The sequence below is a fragment of the Pomacea canaliculata genome, linkage group LG3, assembly GCF_003073045.1.
Source record: "Pomacea canaliculata isolate SZHN2017 linkage group LG3, ASM307304v1, whole genome shotgun sequence".
Classification (NCBI taxonomy): domain Eukaryota; kingdom Metazoa; phylum Mollusca; class Gastropoda; order Architaenioglossa; family Ampullariidae; genus Pomacea; species Pomacea canaliculata.
Genome location: NC_037592.1, coordinates 6225479 through 6250508, shown reverse-complemented (window position 1 = coordinate 6250508; position 25030 = coordinate 6225479). Strand labels below are relative to the sequence as shown.

General features: G+C 39.9%; 1 protein-coding gene across 1 annotated transcript; it reads right to left on the bottom strand.

Moving 5' to 3' along the window:
- Positions 1–4386: 4386 nt before the first annotated feature.
- On the bottom strand, positions 4387–23301 carry LOC112558725. The gene is made up of 3 exons (XM_025229328.1): positions 23207–23301; positions 16020–22877; positions 4387–10066 (listed from the first exon to the last, which is right to left on the bottom strand). The coding sequence occupies exons 2-3, from the start codon at positions 22538–22540 to the stop codon at positions 4528–4530; spliced, it is 12060 nt and encodes a 4019-aa protein (XP_025085113.1). The 5' UTR covers positions 22541–22877; positions 23207–23301; the 3' UTR covers positions 4387–4527.
- Between the last annotated feature and the right edge of the window lie 1729 nt (positions 23302–25030).

Here is a 25030-nt window from a genome sequence, read left to right as displayed (position 1 = left end):
ATGAACGTTTTAATTAATTCAAGGAACGGTTATTCTGTTTGTTTCAGCACTCTGAACACGACAGAATGTTTATTTACTGTAGTGATGTATGAAATAAATTATTTTTTCTTTGTCTGCGTAGATCTTCGGGGGATACTATAGTCGAAATGATAGTTAGAGTCCAGACATCAAAGAGCCAAAAAAATCAATCTGAAGAAAAATAATAAAATTACAAATCTGCAGGACAGTCCAAAAGTAATAAATAAGCTTGAAGCTACCAAACTGTGTTATATTCGAAAGTAGTACCATTACAGTGATATTTTAGCTGGGATAATTACACACGTTGTGTCCATGACAAAGAAGAAGTTCCTCAGCTTAAGCTGTGTCTTAATATTTTTTTTTTTCACTAGCTGTGCCATGCGAAATCCCTGAGGAAGTTGCATCCATTCTGTTGTGAAAGAGTCTTTTCTCTGTATAAATTGGTGGATTTGAAAGAGTGGATTGAAGTAACATGTTTTCAAAACAGCTTTAGTGTAACTTCTGGTTTTAAAAAAGCCTACCTTGGACACAAACGTACTTGCACTCTCCATTTCCCTCCAAGTCCTTGAGACAGTAGTTCTTAAAGTGATCAATGATATCCCCTCTGTTCTGGATAAAGGTGACATCTCATTACTTATCAATTTAAACCTTTTTGCTGCTTTTGACACAGCTGATTGCACCACCCTCATTGATACTTTTTATGGTATCACTAGCTTGATTTCTGTCAGGGCTCAGCATAGTAGATGGCTGTGATGCACCAGTCCCCATTTACTCTGGAGTTCTCCAAGGTTTGGTACTAATCTTATTCCTTTTATCATGTATACCAAACCATTCTCTGCTCTTATTCTGGCTGTAGAATCTAATTCGTCTTGTCGTGTTATTTTCTTTCGATGTGTTACACGTGTCGACAGCCAACCTTGGAGTCCATAGAAAACCCTGCTTTATTCTAAAGTGTTCTCTTTGATGTGATGTTCAATTCTGGGATCAGATGACTTCTCAGTCTTGTCATGTGTACTTTGTGTTTCACAACTACCTCTAGTATGCAGTGGATGATACTGATATTGTTCGCCAAGGAACTGTGTTAATTTCTTTCATTCAACAAGGACAAACATGCAATGCACAAGTATTTGTGCTCTCTCTTTCACAGTGACAAAGAAGTATGCAATTTAAATTGGATTTATTTACATTATTTACACAGGTGTTTCATTTCTATGCTATTGCACATATATATATATATTGTTAGATGTCAAAGCAGGTTTTCATATTTATAATTTTAGAAACCTGTTGTATATTTGTTCTTCACAATCCACTGAATCACATCAGTGAGAAATGAGGTTACATACTGTAATGCTTATAAAACAACAAAGTGCTTATGATAAATTTTGTAAAATAAACATAAACTTTTAGATTAACATACACTTAAAAAAATAAATCCTCATAGATTATTCCCTCAAAATATATTTAAAACTAATATTTTACGTACATTTTACAATCCTGGACAAAGAGTTTTGTTGAGAAAGCTCATGAAAGACTCCTGCACAAAACTATAAAACAGAGGAATGAAGGAAACATAACGTTAATTAGAGAATCTTTCTTGAACATCCCAAATCAGAAGTCTAATATGATAAAATACATTAAATTACAACAATGAAATGTTTGCAGTTTCCTGTTTTTCTAGAAGTGAAACATCTTGCAGTAAGCTGAAAAATATATTTGTTAGCAATAGCACGTTAGTTAAATCTAAAAAAAAGTTATTATCCTTAGGTCAAACCTTTGAAGCAAGACAAAAAAAAAAAAGGCAACTTAACGGTATGGACAAATACAGACGAAAAGGTGACTTGTACACGCTTTCAGACACACACATACACCCTCTTTCTCACCCTCCTAATATAAAAAAAAAATGCAAACATTAATAAAAGTTGTTAGGAAATATTGTTTAAAGGTGTATCATAAACATGAGAGATCATGTCCAAAATGAACTTATAAAAGAAAAATACAAAACAATTTTCTCAATGTAGAAAATTAATTACAAATTAGTGTAAACAGCTAAAAACATTGTAAGTTCTAGAAAAAAACACATTTATATCTTGAATACATAGGTCTTAGATGAAAGATAAAAGTGTCTCGTCAATGTGTGTTGCAGTTTCGATGGTGTGGTGTAGATAAGTAAGCAGCGTCTGTTTATTTTCCTGCTGATACTCCATGTTAATATGCACTGTATAAATCTTCAATTATTATTAAAAAGAATATGTTGGTAGCCGTTGGGTTGAAAAGGAACTAAAAAATAAATAAAAGTAAAGTAAGTGCCAGAATATTTTAACTCAAGATTTTCATCTGATTATTATAAGTGAAGATCACAAAATTCTTTTTAACCACAAGAGATAAGCACTAGTCCTCCGTTAAAGAAAACAATATTCCTTGTAATTTTTACAATCCTGGTCAAAGGGGTTTGTTGACATGTCAATGCCAAGAAAGAATTCAATAAGAAGTATTCTGATTGCAATATTAAAGACTATACGAATAAGCGTTACTTGTCAATAAATACAACCACAGACACAAGGAAGTTCAGTGATATAGATTATAGATATACATACTGTATAAGAAAACAACAAAATAAGGCACCATTACTATTGAGAAGCTGTTGCTTATTTTGTTTTTGAAACTTGATGTACATACAGTTCTGTAGAGCTCACATTGCTTAGACATTGCGTAGACAAGCTGCAAAAATCAGATGTCACACTATGCACACAATTGTTGCCTTGTTATTTTCCCACCCAGGAATTTCAAAAAAGTCATCATAGTTTACATATTCAGTCACAGTGACTACAGGACAGTCATTATGGCTAATCAGAAATATATATTATAGACATTATAGTATTCAATATATAAGCCTTCTTTTTGTGACTTTTATCCATCCGTCTCTCCTGCCTCGTGCCCCAACAAAGGAAAAGAAAACAGTTCCGATGTTGAAAAGATTATACAAAGCAAACGTAATTTATTTGTTAGCTATGAATCCAAAGTAATGAGTAATGAGCGTAGCCAAGACATTTGAAAAATATTTTTGTGAACGAGTTAAAATTCCATAGGATATGATAAAAAAATTAAGCAGAATATAAACATATGTTTTTGATACGTGTGGTTATTTTTTTGCAAAAGAATTTCTTTTCTGTAAGGCAATATAACCACTATACTACATTTCTACAAAAAACTAAAAAGAAAATCAGTATATTTTCTAAAAAACGACTTAGCTAGGAGAAAGCTTGTTTCTTTGGCTGAATAGGTCTGTCTGTAGGAAAACTGGGAGGATCGCGCTCATGTTAAGGCTTTAGTTTGTAATTTAAGGCCACATATATTTTTCTCCTGTATCACTTTTTCTGCTGGCTAAGTTGTTGTTCAGAAAACACTATGATTGTAAAACATTCCTGAACCTTTGCTGATGTGAGGTCAGCCCACTAAAATGGAAAAACTTTTCTCAGAGCATGCAGCGTACGCTGTTTACTGAAGTCCACGACTTTCCTTTGTAGCTTTAGTTTTCGAGTCTACGAGAAGAGGATCAGCTCCTCCCTCCACAAATATATTAAGTAAACGATTGGAACTGTAATTTCCTCATGTAAGCTTTTCAAGTTTGCTTTGTGAAACAACACTCCTTGTGAGGCAGTATTGCTGAAAAATATATCAGATAAGTCTCCAACTTTTGCATTGGTGTCAAGTCCTTTAGAAATCATGAAATCAAGAAAAGACTCAATTCTGTATGAATATTTTGTGAATATCTGAACACCATAAGCTGTAGGAGTGATTGGTCTGTGTATCCAGGTCTACATTCGGCCAGTGCTTTTTCCATCTCTCAGTTAGACGTTTAAAAATTGTTTGCATTCCTTTTTGCGTGTGTAAATATCATTATATTATTCACAAGGTCATTTATAAAACTATATATCTTGATTCCTTCGACATTTTTCTATGAAAAAAAATGTAGGTTATTTAAGGCAGGACCGTCGAGAGCCAGCAAGAGCCCCGGTGTAGATCGCCATCTTTCCGGGACCCTTGTAATTGTAATGGTAAATTATTTTCTCAGTATATAATGATATGCTTACAGTTCAATTGTCAACATATACATTTCATCAAGTAACTTAATATAGACTGCAAACATCAGGACAATTTCACTAGGACCTACATCTCTACTTGAGCATTGAGTTGTTTACACCTGAATGGTTAGTAAATGAGGAAAAATGACGGTAAAGGATCGGACCCCACTTAATCACAGAAAAAGATTTCCCGGAGTGAGGAATGTCAATCGTATTTTTTAAAAGAAAAGAAAAGAATGCAAAAAAACAAACAAACAAACAATCAAACAAATCAAAACAAAACAAACAACAATCCACTGACCAAGGCCGGACCCACTTTGACATCCGCGTGTCCGAGTACACCAGACACCCTGTCCTCCCCTCTCGTCAAGCCTGGTTTAATGCAAAATGCACTTCTGCCTGAGAGAGTTCGTAAACAGCTCCCAGTTCAGTTGACATCTGCCTTGGACTGCACCAACGTACATAACAATGCAAAATTTGATTCACGATATTCATTTCGCGAAGGAGGGTGTAAGAGTTTATGGTGCAAACTGTACCCATTTCTGTCAGGTATATTTACATCTGCGCCGTGCTCCACAAAGATTTTGACAATGTCCCACCTGTCTTCGTCCGCTGCAACATGTACAGGTGTCTTACCATAACTGTTTTTTAAGTTAATGTCCAGACCATTTCTAATCAGAAGACTTGTCGCCTTTACACCATCGGAACTGTTTTTAGCCAGCTCGAGAAAAACTGAACTTCCTGGTCGTTCGCTGTTATTCAGACGGACACCTTGTTCTAGAAGGTACACCAGGACATCCCACTTTTCGTGTTTGAATGCCAGATCCGCTGGTGTCTGTCTGCTGGAATCTGACTTATTTAAGGACACTACGCTGTTTGCTAACAATGTCACTACTTTCAGCAAATTATCAAAAGGAATCGCTGAAGGGAGACATTTTATTAGATGATGCAAAACTTGAAACTGATCCATAACCTTCACATCAAAGTGTCCACCGCTGTGCAGTAGAAGGTATACCACAGGCCAGTTGTTGCTTCTGATTGCAAGCTCAAGAGCTGATACCCCACTGGACGAACAGGTGTTGATGTCAGCACCGGCCTCAACCAGACGCTGACACACGGGCAGACATTTTGGATGAGGTGTTTGTGACAGTCTCAGTAGTACAGTAAATCCTTCACTGTCTTTGATGTTGATATTTTGAACGCAGTCTAGAAGGCGGTCCACCATGTCAAATAGTTCACGTTTTGCTGCCATGTGCAAAGTTGTGTTACCCCGAGGGTCTGCAGCGTGTAAAACACCAGAAGTGAGGATAACTTCAAGACTAGGACCGTCAATCCTCTTAACATCACTAAAAAATCGGTGCAAGATGGAACGGCCATTCCTGTTTACCGTTCTAACACTTGCACCTTTTTGTATCAAGTGTACTACCAAGTACCAGTTGCCTGCACTTGCTGCGAGGTGTAGCGGTGTGTTGCCATCAGGATCTTTAGCATTAACAGACAACCCATTCTCAATCAGCAGTTGACAGACATCAGTGGAACTATTTCCAAAGGTACAAGAAGCCAGTTTGTGCAAAATAAATTTCCTTTTGAGTTTTGCTTTAGCTAACACTCCTTGTTCTAGCAAACACTTCATTATCCACCAGTTTCCATGTTCAGTTACAATGTCAAGAATGGTTTCACTGCTGTTTGAATAGATGTCACATCTGGCGCCTCTGTCAAGTAAAAGTTGAGTTAGTGGTTGTGGTTGACACTCGAGATCATGATTGTCCTCTATTTGTGCCATTCGGTGGAGGACAGTGTAGCCTTCAGAGTCGACTTCTCTGACATCCGCCCCACACACAACGAGCTCTTGAGCCACATGTAAGTTACTATGTTGGATAGCAAGATGAAGAGGCGTGTTCCCTTGGAGATCTTTTAATTGAATATCTGCACCAGCATCCAAGAGTTTTTGAGCTAGTTGTACCTGACTTCCCATAAGAAGAAGTTTTGACCAATCTAGACTCGCATATCTGTGTAAGACTGACTGACCCTCTGAATCACACATATTAGCCTGGGCACCGTGTTCTAGTAACAGCCCGACAACTGACCAGTTGTTAAATTTACTCGCAATTTGAAGAGGCGTTTCATTGTCCACAGACATTTCATTTACGCTAGCTCGAGACATCAACAGATATTTAACGATGTTTATAAGCAAAGACATATAAGGATCATTTAGGGGATTAATCTTCACAATTCTGTGCAGAAGAGGAAGTCCATCGCTGTCTTTAGAATAAGTTTGAAAAAAGTCACGAAGCAAAGTAATAAATAGAAGATTCTCCTTCTTGGCAGCTACTTGCAAAGGAGTATTTCCAAGTTCATCTCTTACAATGACATGCCTTTTCTTGCTTATCAATTTCAAAAGATAATCTGCCTTCCTATAGTTCACAGAATTGTTTGAGGCTAATGTGTGCAGGACACCGAGTCCTTCATCGTCGACAAGATCTGTGTCAGCTCCACATTCCGCAAGATGTCCGACAAGCAAAACTTGTTTCCTGACTGCAAGATGCCAGACTGTGTATCCACACAAGTCTCGTTGGTCTAGGTTTATTTTGTCTGTGACAAAAGGGTCTTTATTTTGTAAAAGACCTAGAAAAGCGATTTTATTTGTTATGTCTTTAAAAAGATCGTGTTCTGGCATGAAATCACGAAACTCTTCACAAGGTGATCGTGGATTTTTTCTTAAAATAAACTCCAGAAAACTTTGGACAAAAGTCCAGTTTTCCTGTTTTGCAGCCAGAAGTAAGCAGTTATCTCCATTTCGACTCAGGGTATTTAAATTAAATTGCTTTTTTAGAAATTTTTGTAACCAATCTGAACCGTTGTCAGATTGTGCTAGCCTGTGCATCACGTTGAAACCATCACTGTCAAGTTTGTCTAGGCCCAGGTCATCTGTCTCTCTGATGATGCAATGAACAAAAGACCAGTTGTTGGCTCTGGAACCAAGGTGAAGAAGAGAGTCGCCGTTGGAGCAACAAATACTTGCATCTGCCCCACTCTGGAGAAGAAGCTGAACAAGCTCAATCATGCTCTCATGAAAACCTTTGTACTCGGCCAGTCTCTGTAGGATGAAAATACCGTCGACGTCCGGGCCTTTGGTGTTTGCTCCTTGCTCAACTAAACATCTGACCATATCCCAGTTATCCAATTTAGCAGCATTCTGTAGCGCGGTGTTTCCGTTTGGACATCGATCTTCTAAGTCTGTTGCATCTGTACCTTTTTGGAAAATAAGTTGTTCAAGCTCAATCATATCTTTATGAAAGTCTTTGTACATGGCCAATCTTTGAAGGACGAAGACACCTTCGCTGTCAGGGCCTTTGCAGTTTGCTCCTTGCTCAGCTAAGCATTTGACGACATTCCAATTATTGAATTTAGCAGCCAGTTGCAGGGCGGTGTTTCCGTCTGGGCAACGATCTTCTAAGTCTATACCCTTAGTGAGAAGCAGATTAATTGCTTTACAAATAGTTTGGTGTTCATACCGAAACTGCCTCCCTTTAGCTAACATGTGTAACAGGCTTCCCCTCTCTGAGCCCTCTTGGTGCATCCAGACTCCTACACTCAGCAGATGATAGACCACTTCCCATCTTCCACATCTCGCTGCATCATACAGAAGTCTTCCAAGTGTTCTGTCGGTGTTTTGGTTTGTCGTATTTGATTTTGCTTTGTGAAGTATGCTTATGCTCCATTCTAAGGTAGATGGACTCTGAACCATCCTCTGAAGAACGCTTGTGTGCTCAAAGTCAGTGTCGAAGACATTGGCTCCGTGATTAATCAAGGTCATGACATCATCCCAATGTTCATTCTGTGCTGCCAGATGTACGGCTGTGTCACCACGTGTTGTTTGCTTGTGTATAATGGAACTGTTGGTCAGAATAGAAGGACCTAGATCACGAAGTGGAGAGAGTGCAGATGAATCTCGTCTGCTCGTAGATGCTGCTCTGTGAAGAATTAGAAAACTCTCGCTGTCAGGTGTGTCTGCGCTTGCTCCACGACTGACAAGGTATTGGACAATACTCCAGCGCTCATTTCTAGCAGCCAGGTGCAGCAAAGTATCGCCATTTTGATCACATGTGCTGTCAACGCCGAGCTCCAAGAGGTGACAGAATAATGAGTGTTGTTCACATGCCTTGTCAGTAGTGCTCGTCACAAGTCTTTGTATGACAGTCAGGCCCTCGGAGTCTGTCTCGTTTATGTTTTCACCTGCTTCTGCTAGGCGTTTGACCAGTAACCAGTTATTATGTTTAGCAGCTAAGTGTAGTGCGACTTCACCAGCTGGTGTTGGGATGTTGTAGCTGATCTTCTTTCTTCGAAAATGAAGCAGCAACACATCTTCAACGTATTCAGAATCACGACTGGGCAATGATTCATATTCAGGGGCCAAACCAGTCCAATTCTCTAACTTTGCTAGTCTGTGAAGAATGTTTAAGCCATCGCTATCTAGTTCTTCAAATATGGCGCCTTCTTTTAGCAATAGTCCTACAATCTTCCAGTTGTTATTTTTCGCAGCAAGATGAATAGCTGTATCACCAGTCTGACATCTTGCATTAATATCAGAAACATTCTGAATTAGTTCGTGAAACATATCATATTTACTTGAATCTGACCCCATGGCAAATCTGTGCAGAACGTTGAACCCTTCACTGTCGGACATATTAACATCGGAGTATTCTAACAAAGCTTTCACCAAGTCCCAGTTCTCATGTCTGGCTGCAAGATGTATAGCCAAGTTGCCATCTGAATCTTGTTTCTGAACCTCTGCGCCTTTCTTTATTGCTAATAAATAATTGTTGTTATGTGTTACAGACAGATCGCCACTTATCGCCAACATGTGTAACACTGTCCTCTGTTTGTCATTAACAACATCAGCACGGGCACCATGATCTAACAATGGCTTCATAAACCATGTGTTACCGGCGAGTGCTGCCAGATGTAAGGTTGTGTTTCCTTCTCTGTCCCTTTTGTTGATGTCGCTGTTGTTATGGATTAACAATGGAAGTAAGAGTTCTATTTTATAAGACTTGTCACGATCACAGTCAGATACCATAATGTTTAACACTGTTTGCTGTTCATAATCAACCACATCGCTGTTAGCCCCACTGAACAGCAAAGCCTTCATGATCGTCAGGTTTTTATGTTTTGCCGCAACATGTAGAGGTGTGTCACCTGTCCTGTTCTGTAGGTTGACGTCTGCTCCTTTACTGATCAGAAAGTGGACGACACGGACATGGTCCTCGCTATCAAACATGGCTAACCTGTGTAACACGGCCATCCCCTCACTGTCTAGAGAGTTCACTTGTTGTTTTGTTACAAACATTTCACGTACAAGTGACGTGTGAAACGTGACTGCCAGCCGGACCAGTGTGTGGTGAAGCTGTTTGTGACAGCTGTGTAGTGCTGTGTCTTGTAGTCTGTCCCACAACAGTTTGACAACAAGCGCGTGCATATAAGGCGTCTCTTGTGGTTTCCAGTTGTTAGTCAGAGTCTGCAAGAAAGAACACACGTGTGTTACATCAGGTGGTAGAGCTGCCTGTCGGGATAGAAGCTCCATCACCATCTTTGTGTTGTCACATCTGGCAGCCACCACGACAGCTGTGTCATCGCTTGTATCCACCATGTTGATGTCGACTTCATGTTTTAAGATTTTCGTTATAACATCTCGTGCAAGTGACAGACTGACTTCCGGTGCTGCTGCTAGTCTGTGGAGAAGACAACTCTGCTTTATGTCACACCTAGTGACGTCACTAGCACTCAGCAAGTCATCCACACAAGTCCAGTTTCTAGAGTCAGCAGCGGATTTTAGTTTTCGCCACATTTTATTTACAGATTTTGTTTCCAAAGCAGCTTCTGCTGAATGTTGACGAAACCTGAAGAAACCTGATACTGTGGATTGGTCGTCGTTTACGTTGTTGACAATTGTTTCATGTGCCAATCATAGTTCCCAGTCTAAGCTGTAGTCACAACTGTTAAAAAAGGAAATAAACAAATTAGATACTAATTATTTCGAGTTATAGCCCGTATCTGTTGCATTAAAGAGCATGAGATCTTGTGGGGAGCATTTTCTTTCTGTTTTATACAGAGAAACTCATGACCTCAAGTTTGTACCCGGATACAGATAGCACATACATATGTTCCTATATACCTGAAGTGGTCGAAGATTTGACAGTACAAGTATATGACAGTGTTACTGTATGCATGGACGATCCCCAGGTCTGTGCTGCTGACCTCTTTATGTCTATGGTGAGTTTTCAACAAACAGCTGTACTTACATTGTGAGATCATTCCATCTTCTGAAAGACTTTCTCAGCTCGGCTGCTGACACCTACGAAGTTTCTTCCAAGGGTCAAGGAACACCTGCAGAAAGATTCCACTTTTCCTCAAACCGATTTTTCAGTCACACCACAACGACCTTGTACCGCGGTCACAAAGGTTTTATACAGAAGAAACGCTCTTTATTTTTATCTTCTGGAGAATGACTGTAAGGAACATGCAAGGGTAGAAATGAAAGGTTTCCATTCCCCTAAAAATGATGTTTTGTCGTTCACTGTCAGTATAGAGTTTGCCTCCACCTTCCCCGAAACCGAGCATCTTACGAGTAAAGTGTCTCACTAATCTTACCTGCGGAAGTAGACTCTTGTTTCTCAAACGATCGTGGGTGTGTCGACGTCTGCGTCCGTAATTATGAAGCAAGAGTCGATCGTTTCCCAGGAAAAAAACGGAGAGCGCAAGGGAAAAGATCTTGTTTTCTTAGTTTCAATGTTATGCCGACACCCGGCAGATCATTAGTTTTTGTTTCTTTATTCCAGAGCATCTTTGCTTCCGCTTTATAACTAAGGCACGAGGGCTAAAACATCCGCAGAGTCTGAATACCGCTTTATAATTTCGGAAACAAGAGTCTTTTCCTGTCGTTCCCCACACGTAGTCCCTTACCTTGCTGCATAACGACCTGGTTGCTAATAGCAACGCACACGACGACATTCTCGTGGAGCAAGCGCGAGGTTCTTATTGAACGGAATGAATAATATACTATTGTGTCTTTGCTCTCAGCATTACTGATTCATGAGGCTTGTATTGTAAACCACTTGAAACATAATACAGCAGTTCGTGCTATTTTATATATTATATAAAACCTTACTTTCATGATAGTTTAAAAGCCTGCTCACAAAAGGCAATAAATACACGAGTATAAACCCAGCAAAGGATCACTAGGAGAGAGGATTACTTGTTGAAACCCAAGTTACATCTGCCACACGATACAAAAATCATTGTTACGGCGGAGATATACCATTATGAATGTGTCACAGTCGTCGGTTGTACATGACCAGTCAGTAAACACACTGACTATAGAAGTCCTAGGAATTCCAGGTAAACACATATCTGACGGAAGTCAGACAGAGCACACCTCGCACTCAAATTGCCCATTGGGACAAATAAAGTCGGTTATTGTATTGTATAGAGCAGTGTATACAAGTAGGTGTCGTAGAGCAGCATATCCATTCTCTCCCTGTGGGTAGAATAAAATGTATGCTTCGAGTATTAGCACATATCAAGTGTGGATGCAAGAAAACATGCGGGTGTGAGAGTGAGTGCTTAGCACATTTTTGAGATTGAATGACAGTAACACTGTTGCAAAAATATGACACAGAATGTATTAAACTAGCTACTGTGACAAAATACTCTTAAATATGAATAATTATTTCCCCCTGGCTCAATAGATGCAACGTTCTTAACAGTAACTGAATAACTGGTAACCCGTAGTTCCTTTATAATGATCAGAAAAAATATTTACTTTCTAAACAATATGCCATTTTTATATATTTGTATCTGTTTTGTAGTTTTAGAATTGCAAGAAACATCAGTGACCGACTAGTAAAATAAAATGACCTCAATAGGTATTTGAAACAAAAAATTCGGTTATTCTTAGTATAATAAAAACATTAAGCTCGTGAAATGTAAAAATTAATAGCATTATTAGCTCACCCAAGTACACTTCCAAGTTACGACTTTGAAAATCTCAAACTACACTGTCCTTGAGGCTGCATGTTGGTTGATTTAGTAATTTCCTTGTTATTCGCTGTTACTGGCAGATACTTTATAGCACCAGTCACTTGAGTCATTCTGAACAAAATTTACGACAGATGTAAACTTCATTGTGTCTAGTATGTAACCCTTGAGACTTGTTGAGTACCAGCAGAAGTGCACTTAAACTTGAAACCGTGTAAACGTGCGCACATCTCGTCAACAACTGACAAGCACCAGATGTGATGAATACCGAAGGCGGTTGTAGAGGAATGGGCCTCGATCGCCCGAGGGGAAAGGGGTCACTGTGGCTGGCTCGCTCCGCCCTCTTTCACCCTCACACTCAGACACCCGCCCGTTCACACGTCCACACGCTCACCGACTGACAGTCGCTCTCGTCGAGTGCGCAAACACACAACTGACAAGACAGTTGTACAGATTATATAGTTATAATTAAACAGAAAGCAAAACAAAATTTTAGGTTGACACAAATTTGAGCGCAGACTAAACTTTAGAGGTTAACTAATTGGTACATACGACAGTATCTGTTCATGTGTCCTTGCCTGATGACGTGAAGTAAGTGTGACTGGCTGTACACACCCGTGGACGTCGTCGCTTGTTGTAACGGTACTGACTTCTTAACTAATGTGTAACACTATTAGAACAACATATACATGTATATATATTGTGGTCGAGACTACTTAATATCTCAAAAAGTTCTAAAAAAGGGACACTAGTCAAGAAAATAGTTATTTTATTTCTTAGTGTTATTGTTGTCATTATTATTAGGAATATTAGTAGGAGTGGCAGTAAAAATAGTAGTATAGCCGTTGTATTGGAAGTGTTGACAATATTCTTGCGTTTGTCGTAAAACGCGAGACAGGACCCGGATGAAGGGGTCACGTAGGTGACAGTTATGATATAACATTCACCGCCCACGTCCACCTAATTCTACAGGGAATGTCATATAAATAATAATAATGTTTTTTTTATTATCACAAATTTATATGCGATGTGCTTTCTGGGTTTCGTTGGGGTAACGGGAGATGATTCTGTTTCTGATTCAAGTCTGGTGTTGTCTCCCTTGTTTGATTCAATCTGGTGTTGTCTCCCTTGTTTGATTCAACCTTTGTCTTTACCTTCCTCTCTCACAAACACAAACTCGCACACCTACGATGTGCACATAAAAAGTTAATAAAAAGTAAAGAAAATGATGACGAATGTGTTTTTTAATTTTTCTCGAAAAAGCACTTTCTCCATAATGTAAACTTAGTCTGAAAAAAGTGATTTAAATTGATAATTTTATTACTCTCAATAGTAAAGTACGTTGACAGCGTACAAACAATTCTCCCCTATATTTAGGCTTAAGGCAAATATAGGGGATTTGGTAAGATTTTGCATGAAAAAGAACAGTGTCATATAAATACACTTTTCATTTTTTTGCTTCCACTAAAACTGCATTGAAAACATGTAGGAAAGAAGCTGAATGATGCTGCGAGAGAAAAAAAATAAAAAAGTTAAAGGTGTTGGCAATCAATAATAAAAGTAAGTGGCACATTTAAGACAAACAATAATAAAGATATAAAGCAAAAAAGCTGAATTTTGAAACTATAAACCAAAAAAGAAGAAAAAAAAATAAAAAACAAACAAACAAAAAAAAAAAACCCACAACCCAACTGAAATATTCTTGAATAATGAGACATTTTAAGAAAGAAAGAAAAAAAATACAATTGCTTAATGCACCTACTAAATCCGTTTGCTCATGAAAATCAACAATAGCATTCCAGAAACAGCCATGATCTGAATATGAATGAAACGATTATTGCATGATATTTTCGGAACAGTTATCAAAGAAAAAATCGCAATCACTAAGACTGCCAATTGATTTAAAGTTTAATTACAATAGAAATAATTAATGTCAGAGGCTGCTTAAGATATTTAAGAATTTTCAGGAACTGGGTAAGCTGGATTAAAAACTTCAGTGCTTTTATTAAATACACATCGACATGGAAGCTGATTTATTTTTTTTTTAATATTCACTTTTAGACTTCGTATATGAAAAAATGTATCACCTTAAAATGCTGTTACTACATACCTTTCTAATTGCCCGGCGAAATATCAACAAGCTGGTCTTAAAACCTCAGTATATAGTGAATGGATATAAAAATCGAAATGAAAAAAAAATCTCACACATGAAAGTAATATTTTATTTAGTAAAGCTCCAAGCAAAGGAATTACAAGTTTGCGGGCCGAGGCCGGATCCAAAAGAAACATGGTTCTTAGCAAATTCTCGATAATTTATACTTTAATAGCAAAGAAAGTCTACATGAAAAAAAGTCTACAACCAGCAACATGAAAGTTGGTAAATAGAATGGTGAGCGAAATCATACTTCTAGAAAAAAATGTCCTTAAGACGGACATCACACCACTTGCAAATCAACACAACATTAAAGCAAACGAAGAACAATCTATCAAATAACACCGCAAGTAGGTTTTGTTGTTTCGTTTAAACAGAGCATTAATATCTGTCATATTTGAAAGCTATTATTTCGTTTCATAGCTCATATAGAATATATTACACAACAGATACCAGTTATTGCAATATGTTGATACACATATTGTACTGGGTGTACACAAATTTAAAGAAAAACTATATACAAATTTACATGCCGTGAAATTAATATCAGAATCTTCTTAGAGAACAACCAGCGAAATACGTTTTATTACCATCACCCTTCCCTTTATCATATGCAAAATGTTTAAACTTTTCTTTGATGATTATTCTTGATATTGTAACCAGCACTTTTTTGTCTGAGCACACTTCCCGAGTGTAACTGCCAGCTGGGACTAATAAAGTTGAACATTCATTGTAAGAAGCATTGAAAATTCTAGGAGAAAGGAAAGGGTGGTACAAAATATCTATCATTTGGAGTTTAGTCAATACCATTTTTATGACATAGAAATAGAATCAGCGAAAAATGGAGCAATAAACACATGGTCTGCTTACAAGAATAGTACAATCAGTAGAGATGATTCATCCACTAGACTTCAGAGTTAGTGGACAAAATTGTATAGAGTGGAAAACAGCTTGGTGTAGGCATAGGAGAACTATTTATGTCTTGTATGACAAAGGTAAACTGTACAACAAGAAGCACAGATCGACAAAAGATAGAAAAATACATGCAGATCGACGATTGGGAAATCAAGACAAAAGTACTGTAGAGCTGGTTAACGAAGGGCAATCGCCATGAAATAATTCATTTCCTACTCTCAATCAATAATTTCAGGGCTTCTGCTTACGCCAAAAATTGCGTACAGTACGCATTAAAAGTTCGGAGGACCCCTTCAATTTTCGTCAATGGGGTCCCATTCAAATCTGGCCGAAGAAAAGGGACCCCTTAAAAATCTGAAGAAGGGGTCCCTGGGACCCCAAAGAATTTAGCCTTAGCAGAAGCCCTGAGTCAATAGCTTTAAAATCTTAGTACCACATAACGATTAGTTTATGTGATGAAGAAGAAGAAGAAGATGATGATGACGACGACGACGACGACGATGATGATAAAACAATAAAAAAATTATAAATATTTTATAATGTGCGCACATGAGTACAGTAATATACAGCTGCTGGTATCTACACAGATTCCGTTAGTTTACAGATGATTATTAACAGAAGATCAATCGACCAATATTATTTCTATACACTTGTTTTAAAACTTCGATTGTTCCCAGCGTCTTTTAGCTTATTTGTAACTAAAGAAATGTCCATAAAATAGTGTTTGCAGTTCAGAAATACCTGTGTTGGAGTTAATCGGGCTGGGTTAGTATTATTGTGGAACCAGAAACGGAACTCAAATTTGTCAAAGAAGCATCATGTTAGACTTAGCTTTGATGTGCATCAAGTCTCTTAGCATTCGTAACGCAGTGATGGGATTCCCTTCGCTATGATCACTTTCGCTGCTACAATAGTTGCTGTTGGTGAGCTCATCGCTACCATCATCTGATGAGCTGCCATCAATCGAGATATTTTTAGGTTCAATGGAGTTTGAGTTGCTTTCAGAAAGGGAATCCGTGAAATGATCACGAAACAAGACGAGATCTCTCAATACAGGGGGAATATTCAAGCTATTGAGTTTTTCCGTCCTGCCAGGCCCACAACCAAGACAGTGAGAAACAGTCAGACGACACAGGGACTGCAGTGAGCGAGGTTGACTGGCGGCCATGTTCAACACCTCAAGCAGCTCTCTAATATTGTCATCAGTGTCTGCCTGTCCTGCCAGCTTCACTTGGTATTCTGTGTTCAGACGAAATAACTCTGCGTTTGAACTTGAGCCTGATTCGATCAACATCTTCAGGACAAAGATGTTCTTGTCCTCGATCATCTTTTCTGTTGGGGATGCAGTCTGTGCGGTGGAACCACTTTGTGACTGCAACATAGCCTCAGTAAATCTCGGCTGATGCGTGGTTACTCCAAAGGGAAGAAGTTTCTTCAGAGCATTCAGTGTACGCTGTCCACCGAAGCATACAACTTCCCTGAGAAGTGTCTGTCCTGCTGAATTTTCTACCAGAGGGTCGGCCCCCCTTTCCATTAGTGCATAGAACAAAGAATTGGCAAAGCCTTTTTCGTCGGAAGTTAAACTTTTGATGGTCTCATCGTGGAAAAGTACTCCAGATCCATTTTGAAGTTTGGAGTTGATATCAAGTCCTTCTGAAATCAACAAATCAAGGAAAGAAGTCCATTCCGCGTGCTCATTCTGTGAATACCTTGACATCATTTTCCCCAAGAGTGATTCTTGTGTATTCATTCCGCACCTTTCTCCTCTACACTCTACCAAGACCGTTGCCATTCTCCAATTGGAGCACTCGACACATTTCTGTAAAACTGTTTGTAGATCAGCGGAACGGCGGTTATCTTGAAAAGAATTATCAGTATCAGAAAGATCGTTTGTGATGTACTCTATAAAACTTTTCACCTTGTTCTCGCTAACATCGTTCCATTTGAGATTATGGAGCGAGTTCATTGTCGATTGCTTTTCCTGTTTACTAAGTGAATATTCAGCTCCTGTTTCAAGAAGCACTCTGACCACCTCCCATCTTTCTCTGTCGACAGCCATTTGAAAGACGGTTTTGTTTTCTGGCCCTCGCCAGTTGAAATCTGCTCCAAATTCTTTCAACGTTTTTATAAGTTTTACAAGTGACTTGGGCACTAATTCTGTTCTTTCTAAATTTTCCAAATTTGGATTAAATAGCGCCTGATAAAACATTGCTAAGTCTGGCTGAGAAAGTTCTGACGTCCAGTGAAGTATGAACTGAATGCCCGATTCAGGTGTTACAATTGGTTCCCATATGAGTTTATGAATAATTTTATAAAGAAGAGATTTTCCCTTTCTGTCAAGCGTGTTTGTATCTGCTCCGTTCTCTACAAATGTTGTAACAGTGTCATAGTTGTCATTATCAGCCGCCACATGGACAGGGGTATCACCAGCACTGTTTTGCAAGTTAATGTCTAAACCACGGCTAATCAGAAGTCGAGTAATATCTGTTGAGTGGGTGGAGGCAGACATGCATTTAGCAAGCTCGTGAAAAACTAAGAGCCTCTTAGTAGGACTGTTATTCAAACATGCTCCACATCGTAAAAGAAATGTGAGAAGCTTCCATTTTTTGTGTGTGAGTGCCAACTCTGCAGGTGTCTTTCTACAGAAATCTGGCATGTCCTTAGACACTCCTTTGTTTATGAATAATTCCATTATCTGCAAGTCATCAAAATCAGATGTGAATTTTCGACATCTTATGAGTCTATGAATGGCATAAAGATTCTGTAGAATATGGACATGGACGTGTGCACCCTTGTTCAACAGGAGTTCTACCACAGACCAATTGTCGTTCTTGACTGCAAGTGTAAGGACTGAGTCCCCGTCTGTCGAGCAGGCGTTGATGTCAGCACCTTCCTGCACTAAATGCTGACAAAGAGAAAGATTGTCTGGTGTTTGTGATAATCTCAGGAGCAGAGTAAAGCCGTCGCTGTCTTTGGTGTTGAAGTTTTCAACAGTGTCTATAAGTCGGTCCACAATATCCAAAAGCTGCCGTTTTGCTGCTGTCTGTATCGCTGTGTTACCACGAGGATCCTCAGCGTTTACATCGACATTCGATGAGAGGATCATATCTAGTACATCTAATCGACGACTGTCTGCATAAATGTTCATATCACTAACAAATCTGTGTAAAACAGAAAAGCCATTACTATCTAACGTTCTGCAGGTTGCGCCCTTCTGTAGGAGATGTTTCACCAAGTCCCAGTTACCTGCCTTAGCTGCGAGGTGAAGCACCGTGTTGCCATCATGATCTTCAGTTTCAGCAGACAATCCTTTCTCCATCAGGAGGTCACAGACATTAATCTGATTGTCTCCATCGTAACTAGCAGCCAAACAGTGTAGTAAAGAAGTGTTATGCACTCTGAGTGGAGGGGTGCCACGAGTAAGTAAACACTTCATGATGTCCCAGTTCTCATTTCTAGCGGCGATCTCGCAAATTGTCTCACCACGCCGTGAAAGAATATCACACTTACCTCCCTTTTCAAGTACAATTCTAGCTAGACAAATATATTCGTATTCATATTCTTGTGAAAACGATTCTTCAGAATCTTGTGAAAACTCTTCCTCAGAATCTTCAGTATCCTGGTGGTAAGGATTTTGTTTAGGATGTTGTATCTGGGCCAGTCTGTGGAGGACAGTGTAACCTTCGTAGTCGAGCTCGTTAACCTCTGCCCCACACTCAACTAGCTTTCGAGCCACCTCCCAGTTTTGATGGTGGACAGCAAGTTGAAGAGGCGTGTTTCCTTGGAGATCCTTTTGATTCATACTTGCACCACTCTGTAAAAGTTCGTCAACAATCGATATTGTTATGTCCTGAATTGCTAATCTGTGTAGAAGAGAAAGTCCTTCTGAATCACATACCTCTGCTTGGGCTCCGTGTGTTAATAACAGGCTGACAAGCGACCTGCTGTTACATTTACCTGCTACATGTAGGGGCGTGTTATCATCCCATGAAGGTTCTTCCACTTCTGCTCCAGATTTTATCAAACGTGTCACGACTTTTTCACATTCAGAACTTATGCTCTTACTTATCATCGGAACAACTCTGTGCAGGACAGGAAGTTCATCGCTGTCTTTAACACGAACATCATCAACATGATTTAGAAGTAAGGTGACCATTTGAAGATTATTGTTCTTGGCTGCCAGTTGTAGCAAAGTATTTCCGAAGTCATCTTTAATTGTGAAATCGAAACCTTTTTCTTTTAAAAATGTCGTCAGACATTCTTTACCCCGAACTGAATATTCGCAATCCGACGCCATTTTCTGTAAGATATTGAGTCCCTCATCGTCCACGTGTTCCGTATTTACACCACATTCTGTAAGTTCCCGGATGATGTCCCACTGTTTCTTCATGGCCGCATAATGCCAGACCGTATATCCACGTTCGTCTCTCTTATCTAACATGGGGAGACAATCTTGGACATTTTGAATACCTAGAGAAGTTATTGTGTGATGGATTCGTTCTGAAGATGTGTCAAGACGAAACCTGTGAAGATCATTATTACATGGCTGGCTGCTTTTGTTTAAGATATGCTTAAGTATACATGTGATGAAGACCCATTTTTCTTGCTTTGCAGCCAGCAGTAAGCAGGTGTCCCCATTTCCACAGGTGGCGTCTAGCTTAAATTCTTTGATCAAACCTTTCTCCACCCATTCTGCGCCTCTGTCAAACTGCGCTAATCTGTGCAGAATGTTGAAACCATCGCTGTCAAGTTCGTCCAGGTCATAGTTACTTCTCTCTTGAACGATATGAGAAACAAAGGACCAGTTGTTTACTCTGGCACTGAGGTGAAGAAGTGAGTCACCACTGGGGTGGCGCACATTCACATCTGCCCCTGCCTTGATGAGAAGCTGAAGAAGCTGGCGGTGACTATCATTATATTCACTGTACATGGCCAGTCGCTGAAGCACAAAGACACCCTCACTGTCAGGGCTCTGAACGGTCGCCCCTTGCAGCAATAAATACTCGACTAAACCCCAATTATTAGACTTAGCAGCCAGCTTCAGTGGAGTGTTGTCATTTGGATATCTATCTTCCATACTCATGCCGTTATCCAGAAGTACTTTCACAAGTTTATTTATACTTTGGTCTTGGCACAGAGACTGTTCTCTTTTGGCTATAATATGTAAGAGGCTCAAACCCTGGGAGTCGAGCTGGTGAATATTTACACCTTGATCCACCAAATATTGGACTACATCCCATTTTCCAGAGTTTGCTGCTTCAAATACAAGTGTATTATTTGCTAATACAAGTGCTTTATTTCTTTGGATTGCCATTTTAAGAATGGATGACTCCTGATCGGGGGAACACGAACCCTTGACCACTCTATCAAGTACGCTAGTACCCTCACTGTCACAGTCAAAGGGATTGGCACCGTGTTCCATCAGGGTCACGACAGTTTCCCATCGTTCATGCTTGGCAGCTAGATGTATGACTGTGTCACCAGAATTTGTTCGCTTGTTCAAGTCAGGATCATGTTTTAAAAGATACTGAAACACATATTGTGACATCGAATCTCTTGTGCTTGCTGCTGCTCTGTGAAGAATGACAAAACCCTCACTGTCAGGTGTGTCTGCTGGTAGTCCAGACTGTATAAGGTGTTGGACAATCTCCCAGTGGTCCTTTCTGGCAGCCAGGTGCAGCAAGGTGTCACCGTTTCTATCACGACAGGTGTAGTCAGCGCCGAGGTCTATGAGGCGACAGAATAATGGAAATGAAGGCGTGTGTGTCATGACAAGCCTTTGAATAATAGTCAAACCCTCAGAATCTACCTCATCAACGTTTTCCACGTGTTTTGCTAGATGGTAGACCATTGGCCAGTTATCATGTTTAGCCGCCAACTGCAACACCGTCTCTCCAGTCCGACATCGAGTGTTATAGTTAGTGCACTTGGCCATATAACGAGACAAATAATTATGTCCATTCCCTCCAGTAGCCATTCGATGAAGAATATGAAATCCTTCATGGTCTAGATCATCTATTATCGCACCTTCTCTTAGCAGTAGCCTGACGATGCCCCAGTTGTTACACTTGGCAGCGAGATGAATGGGTGCGTCGCCAGTCAGACTTTTTTTGTTTATATCACTAACTCGTTGAGACACCTGGTAAAACAAACTTTTGTTAAGTAAGCTCATTGCAGACCTATGCAGAATATTAAACCCTTCACTATCAGGCTCAGCAGCATTATCAAAATACTTCAACAAAATTTCTACCATGTCCCAGTTGTCATGTTTGGCAGCAAGACACAAAGCTGAGTTACCCTCAGTATCTCTTGCGTGCGTATCTACCCCTTTCTTTAAAATCACCAATAAAACTGGGATATACAGGCTAGTATCTGAAAATATATAACTATTCGTCATCGCCATCATGTGCAACACCGTCTTCTGCTCTTTGTCAACACCATCAGCACGAGCACCATTATCTAACAATGTCTTCACAAACCCCATGTTACCAGCAAGGGCTGCCAGATGTAAGGCTGTGTTTCCTTCGCCGTCCTCTTTGTTGATGTCGTTGTTGTTACGGATTAACAACGGAAGGATTTTATCAAGTTTAGGAAAATCGTTAGGGTCAGTGTGAGACGCCACAATGTGTAGAACTGAGCGCTGGTCACAATTAACTACATTACTGTATGCTTGTCGGTGTAATAAGACCTCCATCATGGTCCAGTTCTTGTGTTTTACAGCAACATGTAGAGGTGTGTCACCTGTCGTGTTCTGTAGGTTGACGTCTGCTCCTTTGATGATAAGGAAGAGCACAACACGGATATGGTCATCGCTATCAAACATGGCCACTCTGTGTAACACGGCCATCCCCTCACTGTCTACAGAGTTCACTTGTTGTTCTGTTACAAACATTTCACGTACAAGTGACGTGTGAAACGTGACTGCCAGCCGGACCAGTGTGTGGTGAAGCTGTTTGTGACAGCTGTGTAGTGCTGTGTCTTGTAGTCTGTCCCACAACAGTTTGACAACAAGCGCGTGCATATAAGGCGTCTCTTGTGGTTTCCAGTTGTTAGTCAGAGTCTGCAAGAAAGAACACACGTGTGTTACATCAGGTGGTAGAGCTGCCTGTCGGGATAGAAGCTCCATCACCATCTTTGTGTTGTCACATCTGGCAGCCACCACGACAGCTGTGTCACCGCTTGTATCCACCATGTTGATGTCGACTTCATGTTTTAAGATTTTCGTTATAACATCTCGTGCAAGTGAGAGACTGACTTCCGGTGCTGCTGCTAGTCTGTGGAGAAGACAACTCTGCTCTATGTCACACCTAGTGACGTCATAGCACTCAGCAATCATCCACACAAAAGTCCAGTTCTAGAGTCAGAAGCGGAGTTTAGTTCTGTACACATTTTATTTTTTGGATGTAGATTCTCTGCATGCTGACTGAACCTGAGGGAAACCTCATTGTGTTGATTGGTCGCCATATCTGTTGTTGACTATGATCTACGTTTTATGTCCGAGTGTAAGCTGTAAAGCTAAAGGTAGTCACATAACCTTTTCAGGTCACCAGGGGCTTAACATTCGAGGTCAAGGAGGTAGGTGTCCTTCTCGTCTCCCTAGCTACTGTCCAACCAGTACCTGACGCCACTGAGGGTTTGGGAAGGTAGGCAACGATTCTAAGCTGTAGTCATCCCTGTTAATGAACGAAAAAAATAAATCAGATATTTACCCTTTATTTTGGAGTTCTAGTCTATATCTGTTACTTAATACTCTTTGTGATATTATATTACTGCATTGAGATACATTTAAAGATCTTGTAGGGTTTGTTGTTTGTTATACAGAGAAAGATGTCAAACGGCGTGACCTTAGCACATTTGTACTCAGGTGACTTATCATAATAGCCCACAGCTCTCTTTGGTGGTCAAAAAGTTGACAATTGCAATGTATCCACACACAATCCTCAGGTCTGAGTGCTGACCTCTTAGTGTCTATGGTGAGTTTGAACAAAACATCTGTACTTACGTTCTTAGATAATTTCATCTGACGAAAGACCTTCTCGCTCGGCTGCTGACTCCTACGAAGTTTCTTTAAAGTCAGGGACCACCTGAGAAGGATTCACTTTCCTCAAATTAATTTGAAGACAACTACAAACACGATTTACCCAAGTCACAAAGCTCTAGTGAAGAACAAACACTACTCTCTATGTCTAGCGACCGTGGCTTGTTGACTTGGTTGCTAATATAACCCACGCCGAGACACCTTGAGGAGCAATGGCTCTATTCTTAGTCATTGTAGTGAAGTCCATGTATTCTTGCAGTCTTGCAATATACATTTACTGTCGTACGATCAGTCTTAATATTGTTTGTCTTGCGTATCTTTTGCGTCCTGACAATAATTAACGAAGCACTTCTTGTCATTGTTTGTACATGTTGGTGTCTTTCCCTTGCATATTCCAAACGTTCTCTTATGTCGACCAGTGCAGCAGCCATCGTCGTTCTTAGCCCATCGCACTGTGTGGTCATGGCCTTCTGTCAGGGACAGAGTACTAGGACTGGAGCACGTGCGAGGGCGATGTGAATGATGGACGTTTCCTGACTGCGTGCTTTTAGATGTTTTTTAACAAAATGTGATGGACAGCGATGAGTTGGGGGAGAGAGAGGGCAAAAGGCGATGGAGATTGGAGGCTTAATTGTTTAGAGGGGGATTGTGTTTTGGTTTTGGATGAGAAGTTGCATGCGAGACAGTGTACTTGAATAGGAAGAAAGATTTGGAGTTTGATCGCCTCAACTGGCGGTGATACACAATGCTAGGGAGCTAATTTCAGCGGTATACAGAAACTTTTAAAAAGAGGACCACCTTCGCGACCCCTGTAGGCACGTCGCGACCCCCAGGGGGTCGCGCCCACTTGAGAACCGCTGTCGTAGGGTTTGTTATGCAGAAAAATGTCAAACTCGGGACGTCACGTTTGTACACAGATGCAATAAACAGTTCCTAAACTTTTTTTTCTGCTCTTTAGCAGTTATACGATTTTAAATAAATTTTCGTAAAGTTTAGCACAGTTTTACCAAAAATTCATAAAAAATAACTAAGTTGATTTTGCAAATTCCTTATCTTGCGATTGGAGATATTAGTTTACGGTAACAATTTTCAAAATAACTTTGAGTCTACTCACAAAACTGACGGAAGTTATAAATTTTTTAAAATGCTTGTTTGTTTTGGGCCAATTTTAGGATCGTTCCATGGCAACCATAGCGTGACAAGTGCAGTAAAACAATTTTCATGAACTCTCATTCAAGGCAGTAGATGGTATAAAAAAATCAGCGATATCCTTTGAGCATAAATTTGTTTCTGGACGTGTCAGGCCTTTGGTGACATTCTGATTTGCCTGACAAAGAGGCGCACTGAATAAAAATCTTTTTGTGTGACTTCTATGCATGTACATGTAAATGGGGGAAGGCCTTTTTTTCAGCTCGCGTTGCTCTGTCAATCCAGGCTTGTGGTCCTGTAGTCACTTCAAGTTCAACATAAAATCGTTAAGGTCTAGTCGGGCTGGTGGCGCCTTACCTACATGCACCCCACCACCTGTACTTTGGGTTGGTGGTCAAGTAGGGTGAAATATTCCTGTTGTTCATGGTGACTAGTGGTTGGTTGAGGGATGCTGGATAGGCGGGGTTGTCCAATGGTATCCCCTGTATGAGTCTTAGAGAATAGTTTTATGTACTTCTCCTCACCTTTATGATTAAATGTGGAATAGAATGTTTAGCTGATCTCTTCTCTTCAAAACCTCTTGAAAGTGCTTCGAGTGACCAGTGATTTTGCACTTTGGTGAACATCAGTCTCGTGGGT

Excerpts from the sequence above, each read along its gene's own strand:
- LOC112558725 (XM_025229328.1), bottom strand. The coding sequence starts at position 22,540 with ATGATTGCTGAGTGCTATGACGTCACTAGGTGTGACATAGAGCAGAGT. Across the intron at positions 10,067-16,019 it reads AAAGCTAAGTCTAACATGAT|ATTGGCACATGAAACAATTG; the intron begins GCTTCTTTGACA and ends CTGGGAACTATG.